The 24838-nt window shown below is 36.2% G+C and overlaps 1 protein-coding gene across 2 annotated transcripts in view; it reads left to right on the plus strand.

The window, feature by feature from the left end:
* LOC106051182 (uncharacterized) overlaps positions 1-24838 on the plus strand; it is a 57259-nt gene that overhangs the window by 24572 nt on the left and 7849 nt on the right. The window contains exons 6-11 of one of the 2 annotated variants that reach the window (XM_056011539.1): positions 10260-10286; positions 11241-11267; positions 12533-12616; positions 17012-17092; positions 21596-21697; positions 24489-24581. In XM_056011539.1, coding sequence (XP_055867514.1) covers positions 10260-10286; positions 11241-11267; positions 12533-12616; positions 17012-17092; positions 21596-21697; positions 24489-24581 — 414 coding nt within the window. The remainder of the gene's footprint in view (positions 1-10259; positions 10287-11240; positions 11268-12532; positions 12617-17011; positions 17093-21595; positions 21698-24488; positions 24582-24838) is intronic. The other variant, XM_056011540.1, reaches the window with a different exon arrangement.

A 24838-nucleotide genomic window follows, 5' to 3' on the forward strand; every position in this document is an offset into this window, starting at 1 on the left:
ACACACACACACATATATATATATATATATGTATCATGGGCGTAGCCGGGGGGGTTGAGGTTCACCCCCCCAAATAATGAAATTCCCCCCCCCTCCCGTGATTGATTTTTTTGCTTCCATTTTGTTTTTTTTAGGTGAAATTTCAATACTAAACCTTTACTTGCCCCAGAGCAGCCAAGGGGTTTTGATTTTAAACCCCCGCCAGCGGGGATTGAAGCTAAAAAATAACTCTTCAATTTAAATTTGAGTTTAAATCTCCCTTCAGAGGGGTTTCATGCTAAAAATTACCTCTTCAATAAAAAAAATAATTATACACTAAAATTCTTTGAGCATAGCCAAGCCAATGGGGGGTTTTAAGTTTAAAACTCCCTCCTCCTGATGGCTTTTTAAAAGTTTACCCCCTCCCCCCCCCCCAGATGGTTTTGAGTTTAAAATCTCCTTACAGAGCGTTTTAAGGTTAAAAGCCTCTCTCTTGAATATCTATATTATAAAGTAGAATGTGAGGGGTATGTATGTATGTATGTTACTTATAGACATCAAAACCGCTTGACCAATCTTGATAAAACTAGGCAGGAATGTTCCTTGGGTACCAACTTAGACCGTAGTGTATGTATTGTAGCCCTAAAACAAACTTAAGACCCTCAAAAAAAATAAAGTTGTCCGACTCTATTACAGCTATAGTATTTTATGGATCTAGGCCATGTCTACAATGTTGACATGAGAAAAGATAGAAAGGATTTAGACCTAGATCTAATTTTAAGAAATACACTTTGCGCAGATAGTTTTTTACTTTGACACATGAAAAGACAAAAGAAGATCCATTGATTTCATTATATAATAAAATTAACCTTCAATTTTGTGTTTCAAAAGCATTTTTTACATTAATTAGTTCCTTATATCTGTGATTACAGATTTCCTGACGAACATTCTTTCATTAGACAATTCAGTAATGAATCGCTTACTAAATATTAATTCGTTTAATTGTTTACTTTATAATCCCATCCCTAGATCTAAAACTCTAATTCAACTCTAAGATGATAAAACTTCTCTTCGAACAGATAGTTTTATACTTTAACACATAAACATATTAATTAAAGTCAATTCATTTCATATTTTGATCAAATAAACATTCAAATTTGGTTTTCTAAAGCTACATTCGTTTACGAAAGCTGCGAAGCCGAGTTGAGATAGGCCTAGATCTATATTCATTCATGAATCGCGTACTAAAAAATATTTCGTTTAATTGTTTACTTTATAATCCCATCCCTAGATCTAAAACTCTAATCCAACTCTAAGATGATAAAACTTCTATTCGCACAGATAGTTTTATACTTTAACACATAAATATATTAATTAAAGTCCATTCATTTCATATTTTGATTAAATAAACATTCAAATCTGGTTTTCTAAAGCTACATTCGCTTACGAAAGCTGCGAAGCCGAGTTGAGATAGGCCTAGATCTATATTCATTCATAAATGGCGTACTAAAAATTATTTCGTTTAATTGTTCACTTTATAATCCCATTAATTTAACAAAGCTATCGCTCTTTTCGTTTTTAATAGATAAGAATGTATCGACTTCGGGTAAACCATTTTCGCAAAACTAATTTTATTTTCGTAGCGAAAGAGAAATAACGTGAAAGGATCATTAGCTACGTTTAACATACATCTAAATCCAATCCACTAGATTATTCAAAAGCAAATGCTTTAATTTTAAAAAAATGGATTTAAGCCTATTAGCTATTTTGATTTGATAGCTTCATTCACACCATTTTTACATTGACACATTCGCTTTACTTATTACATTATTATTTCGTTTAATTGTTTACAAAACACTCTCAGTGACTATATCGACAGTAATGCGCAAATAAAGACCCGCGGGTCGCGGGTAACATATGTCTAGTTATTTCTAAAGCAAACTACAGTCAACAAATTCTATGACTGTAGCTAAATGAGATTTTGAATTAAAGAAAAAAAAAAACAACAGAGATCTTTTAGTTTAAAACCCCCAACGGATGATTTTGACGATAAAACTTCCCTTTTCAATATAAAATCTAAAGCAAAATAGTCACCTAATCCCAAGAGCACAATCAAGAGAGGTTACAACTTTCTACCATTGGCTGTGGTCCAATAATTAAGTGCAATGAATAGTCAGTCATCTGCCGAAATAGAAATAGACTAAATGTGGCTCAACAAAGATGGCTGAGACGGATGTTAGGAGTCAGTTATAGATATCGGGTCTAAATCAAGGGAATCCTACTCCGAAGTGGGCCTCGATCCCTTAGTAAGGTTGTGACAGAGCGTCGCATGAGGTTTGCGGGACATGTTCTTCGACAAAATGAATTACGCATAATAAGAGTTGCGATGACATCCTAGTACAATTTGGCCCACACTTTCATGGAGGTCCTCAGAGCAGGTGGCAAGAGGGTTCTTACATTGCCAGTGACCGATTTTCGAGGAAACAACTTGCCGGCAAATGCGCCGAATTGCGCGAGATGGTCTAGGTCTGTAAGAATAGCTCATTAGGTTTTTGGAATAAAACTTTTTAATAGCAAGATAATGCACTGTAGATACCTCTGAATATGCATTTATTTGGCTTTCAATAACAGAAATAGTGCTTATTGCTCCCCTAGACCCTATGCTGGCAAGAGCCGGAAGACTACTATTTTTCCACTAACTCCAGAAAGAACCTATTCTAGGGCACAATAAACGTCTTCAGAAAGAACGAAGGTTCAGAAAGTAATTGAGTAATATAGATTTATGTGTGTGTGTGTACATAATTATATATATCATGGGCGTAGCCAGGGGGGGGGGGGGGAGACGGACTTTAGTGACTGATTTTTTGCTTTGATTTTCTTTATTTTATATGTGATTTTAATACTAAACCATCACTTGCCCCAGCTCAGCCAAAGGGGTTTTGAGTTTAAAACCCCTACCATGGGGTTTTGAGTTTGAAACCCCCTTCCACTGGGGGGGGGGGGGGAAGACGCACTTTAGTGACATGTTTTTTTGCTTTGATTTTGTTAATTTTAGGTGAGATTTTAATACTAAACCATCACTTGCCCCAGCACAGCTAAAGGGGTTTTGAGTTTAAAACCCCTACCAGGGGGTTATGAGTTTAAAACCCCTAACATGGGGGTTTTGAGTTTAAAGCCCCCTACCAAGGGTTTTTGTAGTTAAATCCCCCTCTTCTATAAAACAAAACACACAAAAAATGCAAACGATAATCCCCAAATTCCAAGTGCACAGTTAAGGAAGATTTTGATTTAAAACCCCCTTCCAAAATTTACGATAGACCGCCTCTTCAATATGAAAAAAAAGCAAATTATGCACTCAAAATGTTATGAGCGTAGCTAAATGGGTTTTGACTCAGTTTTAAGTTTAAAGTCCCCTCCAGTGGAGTTTGAAGCAAAAAATACATCTTCAATAAAAAAAAAGCAAATTACACACTCTAAAATCTAAGAGCGTAGCCATATGGATTTTGAGTTTAAACCCCACGCCAGCGGGGTTTGAAGTTAAAAAATACATCTTCAATTTAAAAAAAAAAAAAGCAAATTACGCACTAAAATGCTATGAGCGTTGCCAAAAGGGGTTTTGAGTTCCCCTTCACAAGGGTTTGATGCTAAAAAATATCACTTCAATATAAAAAAAAATAAAAAATTACACACTAAAATTATTTGAGCGTAGCCAAGCGAATAGGGGGTTTTGAGTTTAAACTCCTTTCCTCCAGATGATTTTGAGTTTAAAATCCCCCAACAGAGCGTTTTGAGGTGGAAAACCTCTATCTTCAATATTACTCTAAAGCAAACTACAGTTACCAAATTCTATGATCGTAGCTAAATGGGGTTTTGAATTTAAAAAACAACAACAAAGTCCTGAGATTTTTAGTTTAAAACCTCTAACAGATGATTTTGACGATAAAACTTCACTTTTCGATATAAAATCTAAAGCAAACTACAATCACCCAATTCCAAGAGCGTATCCAAGAGAGGTTACACATTTCTACCAGTGGCGGGGCTCCATTAATAATGTGCAGTGAATAGTCATCTTCCGAAATTGAAAAACACTAAATGTGGCTCAACAAAGATGGCTAAGAGAGATTTTAGGAGTTAGTTATTGAGATAGGGTCTAAATCAAGGAAATCCTATGCCGAACTGGGAGTCGACCCCTTAGTAAAATTGTGACAGAGCGTTGTATGAGGTTTGCGGGACATGTTCTCCGACTAAATAAATTACGCATAATAAGAGTTGCGATTACATCCTAGTACAACTTGGCACCACACATTCATGGAGGTCCTCAGAGTAGGTGGGAAGAGGCTTCAGAAATTACCAGTGACAGATTTTTGTGGAAACAGCTTGACGGCTAATGCGCCGAACGGCGCTGCAGGGTCTTAGTCAGTAAAAATAGCACATACATTTTTGAAATAAGACTTTTTAATAGCAGGAAAATGCACTGTAGATACCTCAGAATATGCATTTTGTTGGCATTCTATGCCAGAAATAGTGCTTGGCGGCGGGGCTCCGCCCGCGCTTGGGTGAGCTCCTAGAGCTCCCCCAGAGCCCCTTGCTGGCAATGGCGGGGAGTCAACAATTTTTTCACTAACTACAGGAAGAACCTATTCTAGGGCACAATAAACGTGTTCCAAAAGAATGAAGGGTCAGAATGTAATAAAGATTATGAACACACACACACATACATATATACAAATATTTTTTTTTCGCGAGGGGGTGGGGGGTGGGGGGAAGAAAAATCCCACCCCTAAACCCCCCCCCGAAAAAAAATCCTGGCTACGCCCATGATATATATATATATATATATATATATATATATATATATATATATATATATATATATATATATATATCTATATATCTATATTATAAAGTAGAATGTGAGGGGTATGTATGTATGTATGTTACTTATAGACATCAAAACCGCTTGACCAATCTTGATAAAACTAGGCAGGAATGTTCCTTGGGTACTAACTTAGACCGTAGTGTATGTATTGTAGCCCTAAAACAAACTTAAGACCCTAAAAAAAAATAAAGTTGTCCGACTCTATTACAGCTATAGTATTTTATGGATCTAGGCCATGTCTACAATGTTGACATGAGAAAAGATAGAAAGGATTTAGACCTAGATCTAATTTTAAGAAATACACTTTGCGCAGATAGTTTTTTACTTTGACACATGAAAAGACAAAAGAAGATCCATTGATTTCATTATATAATAAAATTAACCTTCAATTTTGTGTTTCAAAAGCATTTTTTACATTAATTAGTTCCTTATATCAGTGATTACAGATTTCCTGACGAACATTCTTTCATTAGACAATTCCGTAATGAATCGCGTACTAAATATTAATTCGTTTAATTGTTTACTTTATAATCCCATCCCTAGATCTAAAACTCTAATCCAACTCTAAGATGATAAAACTTCTCTTCGAACAGATAGTTTTATACTTTAACACATAAACATATTAATTAAAGTCCATTCATTTCATATTTTGATCAAACAAACATTCAAATTTGGTTTTCTAAAGCTACATTCGTTTACGAGAGCTGCGAAGCCGAGTTGAGATAGGCCTAGATCTATATTCATTCATGAATCGCGTACTAAACATTATTTCGTTTAATTATTCACTTTATAATCCCATTCATTTAACAAAGCTATCGCTCTTTTCGTTTTTAATAGATAATAATGTATCGACTTCCTTCGGGTAAACCCATTTTCTCAAAACTAATTTTATTTTCGTAGCGAAACAGAAATAACGTGAAAGGATCATTAGCTACGTTTAACATACATCTAAATCCAATCCACTAGATTATCCAAAAGCATTTTTTACATAAATTAGTTCCTGATATCTACAGATTTCCTGGCGAACATTCTTTCATTAGACATTACCAAATGGTTACACATTAACACATCTCTCTTCTGAGGTCTGAGTCTATTCCTAGGCCTAGGTCTAAAACTCTTACTGAACTCTAAGATGATAAAACTTCTTTTCGCAAACATAGTTTTATGCTTTAACACATAAACATACTAATTATTGTCCATTCATTTGATATTTTAATCAAATTAACATTCAAATTTGTTTTTCTAAAGCATTTCTAATACATTCGTTCGCTGTTCGCTAAAGCTGCGTAACCGTGTTGAGATAGGCCTATGTTCATTCATGAAAAAAAGTTCACGCATGCGCAGCACAGAATGAACTCTATAAAAGCCACTTTTTAACTCTAGATTAGTGTAGATTTAGATCTATGTCTACCTCAAGATCTACTTTATACACATGAACATAAAAAATTTAGTCTTTTCATCCTAAATTTTAATCAAATATATGTAGGCCTACAAGCAAAAGTTTTAATTTGAAAAAAAAAATGGATTTAAGCCTATTAGCTATTTTGATTTGATAGCTTCATTCACACTATTTTTACATTGACACATTCGCTTTACTTATTACATTATTATTTCGTTTAATTGTTTACAAAACACTCTCAGTGACTATATCGAAAGTAATGCGCAAATAAAGACCCGCGGGTCGCGGGTAACATATTGTTACGTATTTCTGAATCTTCTGGCTAGATGTATTAGTTGGCACACAAATAAAAACACAGCAAAGAACTTGACGACTCAACTTTCAGTTTCATATAACTTTAATGACTATTAACCCTAACAATTCGTCAATGTAACATGTAGCGTAGAAGACTGTACAATATCTGTCAGTTTACAGTTAGCTATACTTCGTTGCAATTCATCTCTTCACTTCGTTGCAATTCATCTCTTGTATATATATATATATATATATATATATATAAAGCCTGGGCATTGTTTATGGTCGGAACGATGTCGCCCGCACAGCAGTTCCCCATTCTCCGCGCAGCTGATGTGACCAAAGGAACGGAACATCCGATACGGTTTGGGATCAGTAGCGCCACAATCTCCCTAAGGGTCACCAGCTCCTGATTTTTCCTCAGGGTTGTCTCCCGAAGCCTTTCCCGCGTTTGGGTATAGCTGCAAGGAAGCGGAGGTTTGGATTCAGAGTTTTCCTTCTCCTAGATGGGTAGCCTACCAAGGCTAACGAGCCCCTCCTGCCCGAAGCTTACTGGTTTAGGCGCCAGTTGCTTCTCCTGTCTGTGGTAATGGTTCCGCCAGACTCATTATCTGAACCACACGTGAAGACCAGGAGTTGGACTGGTTGTCAGAGGCTATTTGAGTCGCATGCCATCGGAAGCATTTTATAGGTAATGATGGGCTTAAGACCATTACTATTTCCGGCGTTAACAACCTTGCGGAACACAAATATATATAAGAGCAAAGTTTTTTTTATCTTCGGTGGAAAACCAAGTTTGTTCCCCTGCTTTTAGACAACTAGGGAGTCTGGTTAGCGCTGTTAACTCACCTCCAGCGGGGTTCTGGATGAAGCCTTGACGCTAAGGGTTTTCTTGCATTGTAAAACCAACTCACTTCCTGACGTCTCCAGCACACTTTTCATTAAAACAAACAAAAGCAATATGACAATGTCCACAACAGTGGTGTTAATGTTCAGAAAAATTATGTTTAAAAGATTGTTGCTCGTTTTAAATTAGGTCTAACTTATAATGCATACTAATTAGCTTTTTTTTCTTTAAAAAACTGCTTGCATAACTGATTTTAAAAATTAGATTTGTCGCTTTCAAAAAAAAAAAGTAGCCGTTCCATCAGAACTTTCAATGGTCTAAAATATTGTGATGTTGGATTTTCCCTATCTTTTCTAGTTTACGAAATCTAAACGGGACGGACGGACAGACGGACAGACATTTCACACAAAACTAATAGCGTCTTTTCCCTTTTCGGGGGCCGCTAAAAAAGGTATGTTAAAATAAGTAAAGGGCTTCTGTAATAGCTAAGGGTTCTGGGGGTTCGCAGAACGTTCCTTCAGAAGGGTTGGGATTGGAGCCCTGACGCCACCTTTGTTTTTTTCAATAATAGATGCACACACAAATTTTCCTGACGTCTACAGTACACTATCCATCCAATCAAAAAAAAGGCAGGTCAAACTATGAGAAATTCAGTAAGGTGTGGGCAATGTCCGATACTGTGTGAGAAATATGCGAGAAAATGATCCATAGAAACAAAAATAACCTGAAGAATTACGTAATTGTTGTCGCTGTTTTAAAAGTCATCTTTTCAGCTTCAGCTTAAGGTGGAATGGTCCGTATAGCGAAATTTATTAATCAGGTAAAGATCCTCTATCCATTTGATATTTTTAATGTTTTTAATGTTTCCATTTGACATTAGCTAGGGGTGGGGGGGGGGGATCCGATATTAGAAGGTTATACATATATTCTTTGTATCTATTATATGTATTTCTCTGCGACCTGAGTGCTTTATCGGACACCTATCCCACATGGGAGAAGACCGCATTCCAAAAGTCAATCTTCTTTAGAGATCTTAAAGGAGGGCAACGTTACATAGGAGCTAAAAGATCAACTCAGGCTTCATTTCGCCCTCACTGGCATAGAAGAAAGTAGATGGCAGCAGATGGCATCTGAAAGAGACAGTTGGAGAGCTCTAAGAAAGGCTGCTGGGCATACATTTGAGACCCAAAGAGAAACCTTTATTAAAGACAGGCGCCTAAGACAAAGAAAAACTTTCATAGACCGCCGGGAGACAACGGCTTTGTCTGGAAGTGATACGGAAAAATTTCCATGTCAAAAATGAGAAGTTACGAGAAACACTGCAATCGTCTTTAATCTTGGAAATCGAAAACATTGCCATTATTTTATTAGCTTGTATAAGAGACAGTTTACAAAATTATAAAATTTCTCCACTAATACTCGTCCCCCCCCCCAAAAAAAAAAAGGTAAGGACCTGTCAGAGCAGGTCAGGGAGGGTGACATTTCATCCTTCGTTACCCCCAATATAACAATAGGTTAAAATATCAAGAAACAGAATATAGCTACTTGATTAATTCTATTCACAAACTGTGATTTCTGAACAAAAATTAAACCACCCTGCCACTCGGGTAGGGGAGCTAGAGGAGATCGGCCCCCTCCCACTCATACTGGGGGGGGGGAACACAATAAAAGTATAAAAGAAAGCAATTTAAATTTGGCTATAAATTGGGGTAAAAAAAACATCATGTCGTAGTCAGCCGTAAAGTACCGATGGCTGATATGTCTATTAAATTTGAAGTTGCTTAAAGTTTATTGATAGATTTTCTAAGCTTTGCTTATATTTTTACGTAAATTGACTTTATATTTACAAGTCACAGACCCATTGATCACGAGATCTCTTAAACTGTGGAACAGATTAGCATGAAATTTCGTTCACAAGTTTCTTTGACCTCCTAAACGATTGCTAAGAACCCCTTTGGGCGGAATAAATGTAGAGCTGGGATCGGAAATGTAGCATTAAATTGGGGACTTCGGAAAATGCTGTTGTTGTTTTTTTTTTTTTTTTTAGCTCTAGGCCTGAAACGTGCCGATCAGTCGATCATTCGGGGAAAGCTTGAAAAGTTAAAAGTTATCATTGTAATAAAATTGGGCCGAAAAGTGTGAAATCCGTTGTCTGTGTGTGTGTGTCACTATATGTGTGTGTGTGGGGGGGGGAGGTGTCACGGTCAACATGAACAACAGTTTGAATTTGAGAAGACCATTACAAGTCATAGAACGTTGTTAGCAGTGGTGGGGGCGGATAAGTAAAAGTGATTCTAGAATTAACGGGCCACAAATATGAGTGCGGTAATGATGCGGGTCTTTCCAAATAAAGTCAAAAGTCTATGTCAGAGAATGTACGATGCGTAGAATAAAAGAAATGTGTGTTTCAAAAGGGAAAAAGAGAGACATAGAGAAGAAGAAAAAGAGCGGGCTGTGAAATTTCTTTTTTATCAAATACACTGTGTAGGTTCTTTTAAAACGTTATAATGTGGCCTGTTTATTTTTAAAAAAAGGAGGGGGGGGGTGTTCCGGCCGTAATAACCACTCTATAGCCTGGGTACAAATCATCAGGCATAGCCGGTGGGTACTGCTAGTTAAATATAGATTACGTCTAGATTCTATATCGAGTTCTAAATTAGATACGTGTAATGAAGCTACCATTAAATCTTTACGCAATATAAAGCCCGCTGACCTAATTTTGGTAGAATCGTTCGATCAAGAAGCTGACAGTGTCAATAAAATGAGCTTCATCCCTGGATCTGAGCTAATGTTATTTTTATATATTTTTTAAAAAATATTTTATTTTATTTTAACTTGTTTTAAAAATATTTTTTTCACAGATTCAGCAGAAGAAAAAGTATTTATAGGTTAGTATGTCATTTAGAATTGTTAAGATGATAATAAAAGTGTCACGTGGCGTAGAAGTTCTCCAACTTTGTTGATCCGGGGACCCTTATAAATATATGGACCCTGGAAAAAAAAGATAAATAAATGCATATTATATAGATTACAAATGTAAAGAAAAAAAATGTACTTACAAAACAATTTCTTGAGATTATAGATTTTAAAAAGAAAGTGTATGAGGTTGATAAGATTAATGTATTTATGTTTGTTTGTAAGTGGTAACCGCGCATTTTAACGAACATACATTTCTAGTCGGTTTCTTTTGATTTGGTGGTAAGAGAAACTACCATTTTTCGACTGCTATTTTACTATTGCCTCCCTTTTGTTCGATACCTGGGATAATTGCTTTTTGTAAGTGAGCATCTCTTTCTTTGTCACCACCTCTCTCCACACAGTGGCACACCGTCTAATGAACGAGAAGAATCAAATGTTTGCAGTTATTTTAGATTCAATGTCCAGCTCATGGCCTTTGGCGGGGCTCAAATGATAGAACCGGCGGAATGGTTTTCTTTAACATGAAGGGTCAAAGGCGAGTCAAAGGTGCCCAGACTTGTAAGCTTCGTGCAGCCTTGGCTGGCTAACTAATTCACTCATAGGTTGCCTTATAGCTATGACCAAACATGGGAAAAGCTTCGGGGTAAAACCTTGAGGAAACATCCGATGTATGATGTTGTAGTCCACACAATGAACAATTGTTTCAATATGTTCCGAAACATGGGAAAAAGAATGTGTAAAGATGTGAACCAGATGGGGCGGACAGGCGGACAGAGTAACGTTTACAGAAGCTTTTTTACTATGGAAAGTTCTACATGTTTTATTGTGTGCCAAATAGCATATGGTGGTAATACACATTTGTATCATCTTTTAGTTATTGCTATTATATGTGAACTAATACATTGGTTTGATTTTGTTATCAGAAGAAACAACACAGCCACCTCCAAAAGGTAAAGCTATTACATTAATTGAGATTTTTTTTTAAGATACATATAACATCGAAATTTCGTAACTAAAAACCAATGAGATGAGAAACCATTTTTTTTAAATTTTGTTTGAAATTCAGAAATTCAGAAAAATAGATAGATAGATAGATAGATAGACAGACAGATAGATAGATAGATAGATAGATAGATTGATAGATAGATAGATAGATAGATAGATTGTTAGGCAGATAGAAAAAGATAAATAAACCGATATAAGCGAACACTATCCTAACATTACGTAACCCTATCCTTCAAGCCCATGCACATGTCACTCTCTTGAAACTATACAATAAAGATTCGCAACACTTAACATCTTAAACATGTCATAAGATCAAGTCATCTACACTATCATGACATCACGTAACCAAGAATTTTCACAATATGCCTTCTACACTTTCATGACATCAAGTCATCGGCACTAAAAATGATATCATGTCATTAACACTTCCATTATATCGCGTCGTCGACACTTTCATGACATCACGTCATCAATACGTTCATGACACAATGTCACCGACACTTTTAACCTATTGTGCCACCTTTGGTGTATTATATTAGAACCTATCTTCTCAACTGCTTTCTAGCTAGCTTGGTCATGTTTCAAAGAAGTACAGTTTTCTTACACCCTCTTCTTATTATCTCCCAATTTCTCTCTCACTCTGTCCTTATTTCTCTCTCACTCTGTCCGTATTTCTCTCTCACTCTGTCCCTATTTCGCTCTCACTCTGTCCATATTTCTCTCTTACTCTGTCCCTATTTCTCTCTTACTCTGTCCCTATCTCTCTTACTCTCTCCCTATTTCTCTCTCACTCTGTCCCTATTTGTCTCTCACTCTGTCCCTATTTCTCTCTCACTCTGTCCCTATTTCTCTCTCACTCTGTCCCTATTTCTCTCTCACTCTCTCCCTATTTCTCTCTCACTCTCTCCCTATTTTTCTGTCACTAATTTTAGTCGATTTAATATTTTCTTTTTTTTTTTGGTCCATTCTTCTCTTTGTTCCTGTAACCACCTTGATTTGACCATGTTTTTTTTTAGACACCCTTAAGTCCACCCCAGGTCTACTTGGTATCTGACCTAGGTTTAGAAAGTAAAGACAGTGGATAGCTACATACCACTTTCGTTTCTTTTGACCGTAGACAAATGTTAGCTTGACATCACCTGCCTGCTAGATGGTCAGGTCTGAATGTTAAAACTTTGACTCATGCTTTCCTTTTGTTTCTCCATGACAGTGTGCCCAGGTTGCTTAGCTCAGAGTTGTCTAACTTGCTCTATAGAGTGTGAGATGGGCTTTTATGGCGAGAAATGCGACTCAGGTAATTCTAATGTCTACCCTGCTCTACTATACACCTCTCAACTACATTCATTGTTCTAGTGTTTCCAGTGAATGCGGAAGCTTTGATAAGCGAAGCCTTTCAATAAATAGTAAACTATTACAATTATTTTCTTCACTTTTTATCCTATAGAATCAAATTCTAAGAACTTTTAGCATAAAGTATTTTTTTAATATAAAAGTTAAGTTGGCGAACCGTGATCTTTCAATATGGCGCACTTGCTATTATGTTGTCCATTTATTTTAAATCAGTTGCCACTTTTCTCTTGTCCTTTGTGTACGTTTCTCTTAAGTTTCCCTTATATTGCCAACGCAGCGGCGTAGCTAGGAATTTGGTGACTGGGGGACTTGAACTCTTTAGGGGCCCCTGCATTTTGACAATCGACATCATGACGCGAGACGATGGCGAAATATTAAATGTAAAAACAATCATTTGGGGGGCCCCCGTCTAGCTGTGGCCCGGGGAATTTTCAAATTTGGATCCCCCCCTCCCCCCAAAAAAAGCTACGCAACTGGAAATGTATAAGCAATAAAGTCTCAGAATACGAGCTACCGTTCAGTAAGTAAAACTACGTTTACCTATCTGTCTGTGTACACACAATACTGCTACTGATAAGTCAAAAATTACACAAGTAAATGTATTGAAATAACATGAAAGAGAAGTTCTTGGAAGATATAGCTAAATGATCTGATACATAAGATACTATTTGAGACTGTCACAATTTGGTATTAGAATAGAAGTTTACATACAGTCGATAGGAACATTTTCATCTCAATCTATCGTACAGGTTTGGTGGTACTTCAATATAAACACAGTGATAACAAAACAGAAAAGAATTGCTCTTGATTTTTATATCTTCATTCTCAATTCAGTTAAAAAAAAACTTATTTCATTTATAAACAAAAATATTGTAACGTCGTTCACTGTCCAGGCTCTCTGCCACTGCACCACACGACACTACCAACTCAAAGAACTTGACAACTCAGAGCTCCAAAGTAACGTTAAACTTTGATGTTAATGTCCAATACTGTACAATTGGCAACACCTAACACTGACTGAACCGTCATGTTGACATTCCTCTTGGCTGACCGCTAGTCTAGCGCTGGCCTGGGGCGATTTGCGTCGGCTCGAAATACACACTCTACCAACCCATTTGTATCTTCATTTGACCTCGAACACTGTTATAAAATGTTAAATCAATAGTACAAATAATATAAGTATTAGAATAGCTTGACTGTTAAATACTATAAGTAGCGGTAGGGTACAGCTGAACTGACTAATATTAGAAGAAGTACAATAGCTTGACTGACAAATACTATAAGTAGTAGTGTCACAGGACATACAATATACGCGTCAAGGTAGTATGTCGTTTGTTAGTGGTGCATTACATTAGTTAGTTAAAAAAGATGTTTACATTAGTTAGTTAAAAAAAGATGTTTACATCAGTTAGTTCAAGAAGATGTTTACATTAGTTAGTTAAAAAAGATGTTTACATTAGTTAGTTCAAGAAGATGTTTACATTAGTTAGTTAAAAAAGATGTTTACATTAGTTAGTTCAAGAAGATGTTTACATTAGTTAGTTAAAAAAGATGTTTACATTAGTTAGTTTAAGAAGATGTTTACATTAGTTAGTTTAAGAAGATGTTTACATTAGTTAGTTAAAAAAGATGTTTATATTAGTTAGTTAAAGAAGATGTTTACACCAGTTAGTTAAAACTAAGACATTAGAATTTTCCATATGTGCCAAAAATAGCTTAGATAGTTCCAGGAAAGACATAGATTGTAAAGACTATACAAGTAGATGCATTATATGTCTTGGGTTTTGAGTGACTGATTTAAATGGTTTGAAATGTAAATGTATTGCTTATTTTTTAAGTGTGATTCCAAGTTTTTTTTGAGTAGAGGTACATTTTTTAAAAACTAGTTACTTCGGCAATACGATGGTGTTTGAGTGATCCGAGGGATTATTGAAAGAACACATCAATAATTAACAATGATCATAATTTATCACTATTTCAAACACAATATAGACAATCTCTTCCTCCTTTAATCTACACAATTCCTCGTTACAGGTAGAATAATTGATTACAAACAAGATTACAGTTAAATAAATAAAGCCAAATGAGTACAATTTCACTGGCTTATGATGATATGACCAACGACCCCGATATTTCTAGCCTTAAAGTAAAAAGTACAGTTCCCCTTTCAGACCATGCGGTATGTAGGGCAGATGATGTTTAGGTCATCTGTTTCTTTGGCTAACAGTTAACAAGCACAGCGTCATGTTGCCAACGCAACGACCAGCCGCCTAAATTTTCCCCAACTAAAATCAGCTACCCATTAGAGTTGGGCGCATTAAAAATCCAGAAGTTCAAAATCCCAGTCTTCACTGAGATTCGAAGCCAGGGCCTCAGGTTCGGAAACTAAGTGCTTAACCACTCAACCAACCGCGCATTGTTTTACTTGTATTGCCTCCAAAAATATTTCTCTGTCCCTACCGTCTTGTTTTTCAAAACTTCCCAAGAACTCCCGGAAAAATCTGGCCATTCCATCTCCCGTAGCTTCAGCGTGGCGCCTCGTTTCTAGAACCTAGATAGGCCAATGAGTAAAGCGAGCACATCCTCCCTTGGGTTACCATGGTTAAGCTTTTTTTTTTATGTCTCTTCCGGGGTAGGGATGAAACAGAGGCCTGGCCACCCAGTCCAACAAGTCCGCCACGCCGTTCTACAAAGGGATCGTCGTCAATCGGTAAGCAGATAAGTCGATCCTTCCACGGTATTGTGGGGAGCACAGGAGTATGACAAAAATCCCCCGTGGTTAGCGCGGTCTTCGACCGCTTATAGTGAGTTGGTCGGATCTGGAGGCCTTGCGCAACGTACTTAGTAGGACCCAAAACGTAAATAATGACTGTCATTGTAGAACCTTAGACAGGACTTGAGGGGTTCAGAACTCCCGGTTCAATACAAATACTATAAATCAGTTCGCAATATATCCAATAGATAGGTACAAAAATATAGATTTTGTGGAGTACTTGGTCTTTAAGTGATATAAATATTATTATTTATGAGTTTTCTGAGCCATTTATTCATTGATTTTCTAAAATTTTATAAAACAATGAAGACCTATTATATTGACGTAAGAAGCGTGGTCGAGAGGCTAAGTACGCTTTAAGTTGGTTTGGCTTGGCTACCTATGAAGGGAGCTCGAGGTTCGACACCCGACTTGAGCAGAGATCTGTTTACTGAGCGCATAGAAGCAGCTCGGAAAACCTTCTCCCAGATACCCCCACAAATGAGATAGAACCATAGCGCTGTTAGCATGCTATAAGCATGAAAGTAGCGTTATAGAAAACCTATAATTATTATTATTACCTTCAGTCTAATCGAAAACAGACATAAAATCTCTTTGTTACAAACATATTATCATTTACCAATTGGTAATGTTTTTTTTTTCTTGTAGAAATTGTGTAAATCTAAATAAAACAAACACACACACACACACTTTGACAGTTTTCTTTTTTAAACAATAGTCAATAATAAAGTGCCAGTTATCTGTCTGGGAAAACTAATGAAGACTGGCCAGCAGTCGATGTGGTGTCTGGTGGCCACAAGAGCATTAATTTGGCATTAATTCTGAGAAAGGAGCATTACCTGGCCATAACAGACGTAACAATGGAGACGAATTAGTTAATGCAAAGTTAACTTTAAAGCCAACAATAAGAAGACGATGATTGATCTACCAAAAAAAGGAAAGATTGCTATTGTTATTGGGCGTTTATCTTTACTATTCTTGACCATGTCTTGACAAGAACGTCTTCCTAGGAAACCTTCAACACTAGAAACAAAAATAGAGTCAAAAAGAGAGAGAGAGTGTCTTTCACAAGTTAAAAACAGCGCGAAAGAAACAGAAAGAAGGAAACAGGAAATAAACGAAACACTCAAAGGGCGGAAGCCGTCGTGTAAACCCAGACAGTAGCCATTGGAAACCACAATACTTCAGCAAAAGTCTTTGCAGACTGTAGAATTAAATAGGCTCGGTCCAAGACATATCTATTAAAAACAATGCGTTAGTATTCTAAAGAAGCGTTTCCGATAGATTGGGTAGCAGCAGAGAGTCTCCCTTGCAGAGCTGACCTTTTTGTGTGCGTCAGAGAGCTACCAAAGAATACTCATAGCAATCAATGATACTTGTTAGTTCGCCATAGCTTATTTTAGGCACTATATGATGGACTTATTGGTACATTATGGTTTACTTAGTGTCACCATATAGTTCATTTATCAGTACTCTACAGTAAACATTGGTATACATCATCTATTCTACTTTTGAGCAAATACAAACTATAGCTCTACTCCTGTTCTTTTTTCTTTCTTTCTCAAGTTTGTAATAGCTCCTGTTTGTTACCGTGCAATAAAACATCAGGTTCTTGTGAGCTAAAAGCTCCGAACACTACAGTAAAGCGTAAGTATAGACGTTTGCAATACTTTCATTTTGATTGTAAACAATTTCGGAGTGTCTGGGGAATATTGAACTATTTTACATTATACATATAATTTTACAGAATACATGTGAAAGGATTTTATGATAAACGTACAATAGTCTTCATTAAATATATATATTGTTATAACCCTATTCGCGACGCAAAAGGGTTAACTGTGTGTGATCAGCTGACGTATGTGACACAGACCAGTAATACAGTTTAGCGTGCTATATTGAAAGGCAAGGGATAGTACTGGCATGAACTTTGCACCTGAATAGCGCCCGTGTTATGGTCATCTGATCATAAGCCTGCGCAGACCAGACACAGTGTGTAGGAAAGCGGAAGTTCAAGACCGGAGAGCGTTGAGACAGGGACTGTTAGTCAGCCATGAAGTCGGTCCTGGTGCAGTCCTCCAGTGAAACGTACGAGTCCAGGAAGAGACAGTAGAGTTATGAGTTTAGTACAGTGATATACGGTCTAATGTTGTAGCAGTTAATGGACCTCATTCACCAATCGTAAACAAACAACATTTAGACACGTGATCTTATTGAGAAAACAACGAAACAAACGGTCACGTGACAACCATCATGAATTAAACATGAGATCGTAAATTATATAGAAGAGATAGAGCAGCACGTGGCTAAATGTTGTTTGTTTACGATTGGTGAATGAGGTCCATTGTGTTGCCAATTGTGTCGTATTGGCTATTTGATTTGACCATTATTAAAGTACCAGATTATTTGGAGCCTTGTTGTCAAGTTCTTGATGTGTTGATGTGTTGTGTTGTGTTGAGCAGTGTTTATAGAAGGCCTCAGTAGGAGGGAATCGTAACAATATATATATATTGTTGTTTTTCATTGAATCTGCGTAAAACTATTGGCCTCGTATTGGCTTCGGAGAATGTCTTAGCGGTGTAACTTCTCAAATGGTTACGTTTAGACATTTAATAAAGCAATTTATATATATTCATTATGGCTTCTGTACAAAACATCAAGGGATGCAAAATCTCTACGTTATTGGGTAAAACATGCACCTTGAAACAAAGTAAAATGGCGCTTTTTTTTATAAGAGACTTGAAAACATTGCGTTAGTATTCCAAAAATGCGTTTCCGTGGGACATCTCTGATATTCTGTCTTTCAGCTCACTAAAAAAGATTGCCTTTGGCATCTGTTTGTCCACTATAAGCGATACGTCCTTGATAAGCTTTTTAGGCTTGAACGTCGGACTATAAAGATCGCTGTTTGTAGTGCAGTCTTGCCATCGTATGTCCTTGATGGTGTGCAAACATCTTGGATGAAAGCGTTCAAAAAAGTCTTAGTTGCTTTCTGTAAGGTACCCAAGTCTCAGATCCAGATAGAGGGGTTGAGAGAACCACTGCTTGGTAGACATTTATTTTTGTTGGCAGGTGGAGCGATTTATTTCGCCACACTCTCGCTTGGAGGCGTCCCTGACCAATCTCCATTAAAAGCAATGCGTCATTCGATACACTGCTACCACTCTAAGGGGATGTCTAATCACTGTGATCTTTGGAGCTATGTAGATCTTATTGTGTGACTTTTGGAACATGGCCTCCGTTTTTTTCCGAGGTTTATAGTTAAACTAAAAGAGGTGGCAGCGTACGCAAATACGTTGACCGCGAACTAGATATCATGTTTAGTGTGCGCAAGTAAGGCGTAGAGAAGCTGTGTTATGACCATATCTTTTGTTTTGGTACGGGACAGTAGACTGAAGATTGAACACATTGTAATAATTCACCAGCAAAATAAAATTAGGACTATATTAATTATTCTAAGCTATTGTTACGAATGAACAGTTACAGCTAGAGGTCACTATGTGTGACCCCGGCATGATGACACTGCAGCAGGTGTTCTCTGGAATCTATGCGTGTAAACAAAGACATGATGTGACGTGTCCTCAAGTGTTGTTCCAGGGGACGAACAGATCTAAGGAGGGTGCAGTTACTAATGAACAGTGACAGATAGAGGTCACTATGTGTGACCCCGGCATGATGACACTGCAGCAGGTGTTCTCTGGAATCGACATGTATAAACAACGACAGAATGTGATGTTTCCTCCCATGTTGTTCCAGAGGATACTAGCAGTGTTTTTGCAACAATAGACAAGCGATTAGGGACTCTATATAAACCAGAGAGTTCATGTAAAAAGAGTCAGTACAATCGTCGTTACTGTTGTCTACTGTGCGAGACAGTAGAAGAGAGTGGACTTGAGCCGATACAGTCGATACAGTCGATGTAAGACGTATACGCTACATTTTACAATGACGAATTGTTATAGCTAATAGTCAATAAAGTTATATAAAGCTGAAAGTTGAGTTGTCAAGTTCTTTACAGTGTTTTTATTTGTGTGCCTACTAGTACATTTAGCCAGAAGATTCAGAAATACATAACACTATCTTAACTGGAAATAGTTAGTCATTTGCTTTGAAATGAAATCTTGACCTATCAGATTTATGGACGAAAAAAAATTATTAAATTTACCGAGGTATGTTTAGTTACTGTGTTTTAAGAGCTTTATAAAGTGTTTACACTTAAAGTGAGGAGAGCCTTGTAGACAGCTTTTACTTTGATGACAAGGCTAATGGAGCCTACACTAAGATGATGGGCAAATGTTTCATTAGGTCTATTCAACTTGTTCATGTTTGCAAAGAAATGTTTTAGTGTACAGCTGTAAGCCAGCGACGTAAACGGTGTTAAGTTTTTTTCCCTTTGATGTTACATGGAAAATTTTCATTCATTAAACATTCTACACAACATTATATTTTCGAGAATGAAACATTTTCGAACCAATATAACGGTCAACATATTTTTTTTATTTCGCGATGTGGCCAATGAGATTTTTTTCCCCATAAATATGCAAATACCATAAAATAAAAAAAAATATCGTTAGAGTCGTATTCGAAAATTTATATATCTATACTATAAAGTAGAAAGTAAGGCGTATGTATGTATGTATGTATGTATGTTAAGAATAGAAATCAAAACCGTTTGACCAATCTTGATAAAACTTGGCATAAATGTTCCTTGGATAATAACTGGTACTGTAGTGTATATATTGTCACCCTTAAACAAACTTAAGACCCTCAAAAAAAAAGTTGACCAACTCTAAGAAAGCATTATAATTTCATCGATTCTGGCCGTGTTCCCCATGTCTACATGAGAAAACATCGAAAGGATCTAGATCTAGTTTTAAGAACTACACTTTGCGCAGTTAGTTTTTTTCGTTGACACATGAAAATACAAAATATAGTCCATTGATTTCTTTATTTAATAAAATTAACCTTCAAATTTGTGTTTCAAAACCATTTTTTTAATATAAATTCGTATTCATATCTGCGAATTTAGGATTCCTGACGTACATTATTCCATAAGACAATACCGTAATGTTACACATCTTTTAATTCCTAGGTCTAAAATTCTAATTCAACTCTAAGATGATAATACCTCTCTACGCAAATATAGATTTATACTTGAACACATGAACATACTAAATATAGTCGAATCATTTTATATTTTAATCAAATTAACATTCAGTTTTGTTTTTCTAAAGCAGGGGTTCTCAAATAGTGGGTCGCGACCCCCTTGGGGGTCGATTGATGATTTGCGCGGGGTCGCCTAAGACCATCGAAAATATGAATTGTTATTGTCTATTCTTCTATTGCTGTATGTATGTGTGTGTGTGTGTGGGGGGGTCGCGGCAGAGTGGGGTATTGTAAAAAGGGGTCGCCGAGCTTAAAAGGTTGAGAACCGCTGTTCTAAAGCATTTTTCATACATTCGTTCGCTAAAGCTGGAAAACCTTGTTAAGATATATTCTAATAGTTTCATATATAAATTGCGTACATCTAGTAAAAAAGGTTACGCATGCGCAGAGCGAAGCCTTCACTCACGCACATAATGAACTCTATCCAAGCCTATGGACCTCATTCACCAATCGTAAACAAACAACATTTAGCCACGTGATTCTCTATCTCTTCTATACAAATTAGGCAATCCATAAAGGCTGTCACGTGATACGTTTTATTCATTGTTTGATCAATAATATCACGTGGCTAAATGTTGTTTGTTACGATTGGTGAATGAGGTCCATTAGTCTAGATCTAGATCTATGTCTAACTCAAGATCTACTTTATACTTTAACACATGAACATACAAAATTAAGTCTATTCATTTTAAATTTTAATCAAATAAATGTAGGCCTACAAGCAAATGTTTTTATTTTTAAATGGATTTAAGTCGATTAGCTATTTTGATAGCTCAATTTACACTATTTTACATTTACGCATTCGCTTTACTAATAACATTATTATTTCGTTTAATTGTTTACAAAACACTCTCAGTGACTATATCGACAGTGATACGAAAATAAAGACCCGCGGGTAATATAAATATATACAAGAATTGCTCGCTTAAGAGTATTGGATGTCATACTATTATTTTTGGTTTGTTTTTTTCTTCTGTTCTCTAGCATGTGACGCTCATTGTCTCAATGAAGATATCTGTAAAAAGCCTACAGTACCGTGTACGCATGGTTGTGTTACAGGCTACTATGGCGGCAGATGTGAAATAGGTACCTTCTCATAAGAAAGAGAATATTTAGACTTGCAGACTTACCACTCATCATACTTTCTGCGACTTGTGGTGCTCACCCTGACACTCTATACATCTACATAAAGTAATCAACTCAGTGTAGGAGGATTGAAAATAAAATGATCAATTTAATACTGTGACTATGATATATTTACATTCAAAGTAATTATTTCAATATCTAGACTTCAGATATGTATCTAATGTAAACTTACGTTATATCATTGATAAGTAACAATCTAAGCACCTTTCAGAATGCGGTATACAAATTTTTAAAAATCATACTCCACTGGTATTAGCAGTCCTGTACTGGAGAAAAAGACTCAAAGACTGACACGGACTATGCTATGCTGAAAATTCAACGCCAACACCAGCTATGGTAATCCAAAACGAGCAATGTTAAACCAGTAATGGCGCTCTATAGAAAAAAAAAAAATCAAAGACTAGAAATACGAATCAAAACCACATTGAAAATATACTAGTGATAATAAAAACCTCACCTTAAATAGGGGTTAAAAAGTCGAAATACCCTACCAAGTACTAGATCCAAGGCAATACGTTTAAGGCTGTTCACAAGTTTAAAAACCAATAAACTTTTCTGGACCAAAAACACAGCTTATTGTAATAAGCTTACAATGGCGAAAAAAAAAAAAAGTGTAAATTGACGTCACGACGTGGCACACACAAAAAAATGTTAATGACGTCATACAAATTATGTCATAACACCAAGAAGAATGCAGCGCATACTTCCCAAAATAAAACAATGAACTCTTTCATCTTGAAACCAAAATCTCGACATATTGCCGAAGTTTCAAATATTTTACTTTCCAAAGATCAGTTTTCTCTTGACAAGAAGATACTCATTTGTGATTCAGTTCCCAAGCTTACTCGAAGTCCTATCCTTCACTAAGTCCTCTTACTTTCTTGAAGTACACCACATCAGACTATTCAAATTGCAAAAAAGTTAAGGATTTCTCTAAATGGTTATTAGTAAGCCCATATCTTACTATGACATTAAAGACAGTTACACAGACGATGTCTCTAATTATAGTGCAGTGTAGGTTAATAACACGGTTTTCGGAGTAGTTTAAATTTAAAATCCCAGCAAATCCAGCTGTATCCCTAAAATCTCTTTTGGAGCTCCATCTATTGTAGTAATGATTTATCTACTTTCAAAATTCTAAGACCGTCTACAAATGAATAAAAATATATGCTGTCTCTGTTGTTTCCTTTAATTATCGAATTAATTTCTCATTAACCAACACATTGTCATCAATGTCTCGTACAAATATTATTTGTTGTGTAGTATCTTTCAGAACCCTCGTTCCTGGTAATGGAGTAGAACTTTAGAGAACTTATCTTTTGAATTAACTGTGGTGTAAACTCAATGGAATGAATTCTAGATGTGACATTTTTCTAAATACACTTACAGCTAGTCTAAATACACTTACAGTTTTAAACACATTTTAATATTCCGACCCATATAGTGCTGATCTACACATAGGTCATATATTTATTTATATGATTAATATTTACGAGACAAAAATACTAGCAGCTTTCTGAGAAATTTATTTTTTTTGAAACAGATTTTGTTGGCCTAATAAATCTTTTTGTGGTCTTTTGCTGTTTATTTTTTTTATCCTCGTCGGTCATGAATGCACCAAGAGTGTTGCTAGGCTTAGATTTAAAGTCAACTACTTGAGACTACGGTTTCATTGCAAATGAGACATCATGCTTTTTTTCTGTTACAATTTATAAACAATTATCTATTCCATGTCAGCTTATCTGTAATATCACGACGTTTTAGAATTCAACACTAAAAGTGGCAATGTTTGAAGAAGCTCACACTATGCAGCTTTAATATATGCAGTGAAGCATAGAAACACAAAACATGAAGTTAGCAGCTGCTTGTTTGAAAAGCATGTCACGGATATTATTGCGCTTGTACACGTTTGAATTCAGCTGAAAGACACAGTAGTGTGAATCATATCAATTGAAATTTAAAATATTACTTCCTAGGGTAGGCCATAGTTAGCTCGTCCACTGACTCACTGATCTAAACTAACTCTATAGTGGTTTGTTTTAAAAGAAGATATTGGTTTGATTTATCTTTTCTAAGTTTCTTTTACTTGCTAAAACGTTTGACTTTTTAAAAGTTCCTAGAGCGCTATAGTTTTGACTTGTTTACAGTATTTAGACTGCTATCCTACCAACTTGTTTAAATCACATAAACTGCTCATTATTGGCTTATCTCGAGTGCTGTTACCGCGTGTTGTTTAGTTGCATCAAATAGCTGGTAGACCACTAAACCGTTGTAGGCGTAATATATAAAACTTCAAATAACTTGAATAACTTCTTGTAAATAATATTAAAATAACTTAAATTATATATAGACAAAAGCAACTTGTTAAGAAATAAAATAATTGTACTTGACTTTAATAATGCTATTCTTTAACAAAAATCTAACTCACTACAACAACACAACCTTTCAGTCTCACGCCCTGGAGTCGTCTCCCCTAAATAACACCAAATGACGACAATGCCATCTATGTTGCATCATTCACAACCAATTGCTGACCTCTTCCCACTGTCACCAAAGAAACACATACACACACACACTCCATAACACGAAGTACATAACACTACTATCTCAATGACCTGTTGAAAGTACATATACTGCTATCTTACTTGTTCAAAGTACCGTACATATACTGCTATCTTTAAAGTACTGTACATAAACTGCAATCTAAACTACTATCTCAACCATCCTACAGCCTGTCAACCCTTCTGTAAAAATAACAAGTGTGAGCAGCAGAGTGGTTTATGTGATGAGGGTTGCACTGAAAACGCTACTGGCGCCGAATGTGGTAAGTGTTACAGCCAGACCCATCGTTAGAGAAGGCCTGATCACTGGGTAGTTTAGACCAATAGCTCGTGGAAGTGTCTCAATGGGCTGAGTGATAGAAACGTAACTTTACCTATTCAGTAAAGAGATGTAGTTTATAGTTAAGGCACACAACTCTATTTCATAGTTAAAGCAGAGAAACATATATATATATATATATATTCAGACACTGCGTTCTGTCACAACAAGAAAAAAAATAGGCTGTTCTTAATTTGTACA

The sequence above is a fragment of the Biomphalaria glabrata genome, chromosome 14 (genome assembly GCF_947242115.1).
Source record: "Biomphalaria glabrata chromosome 14, xgBioGlab47.1, whole genome shotgun sequence".
Taxonomy (NCBI): Eukaryota; Metazoa; Mollusca; class Gastropoda; family Planorbidae; genus Biomphalaria; species Biomphalaria glabrata.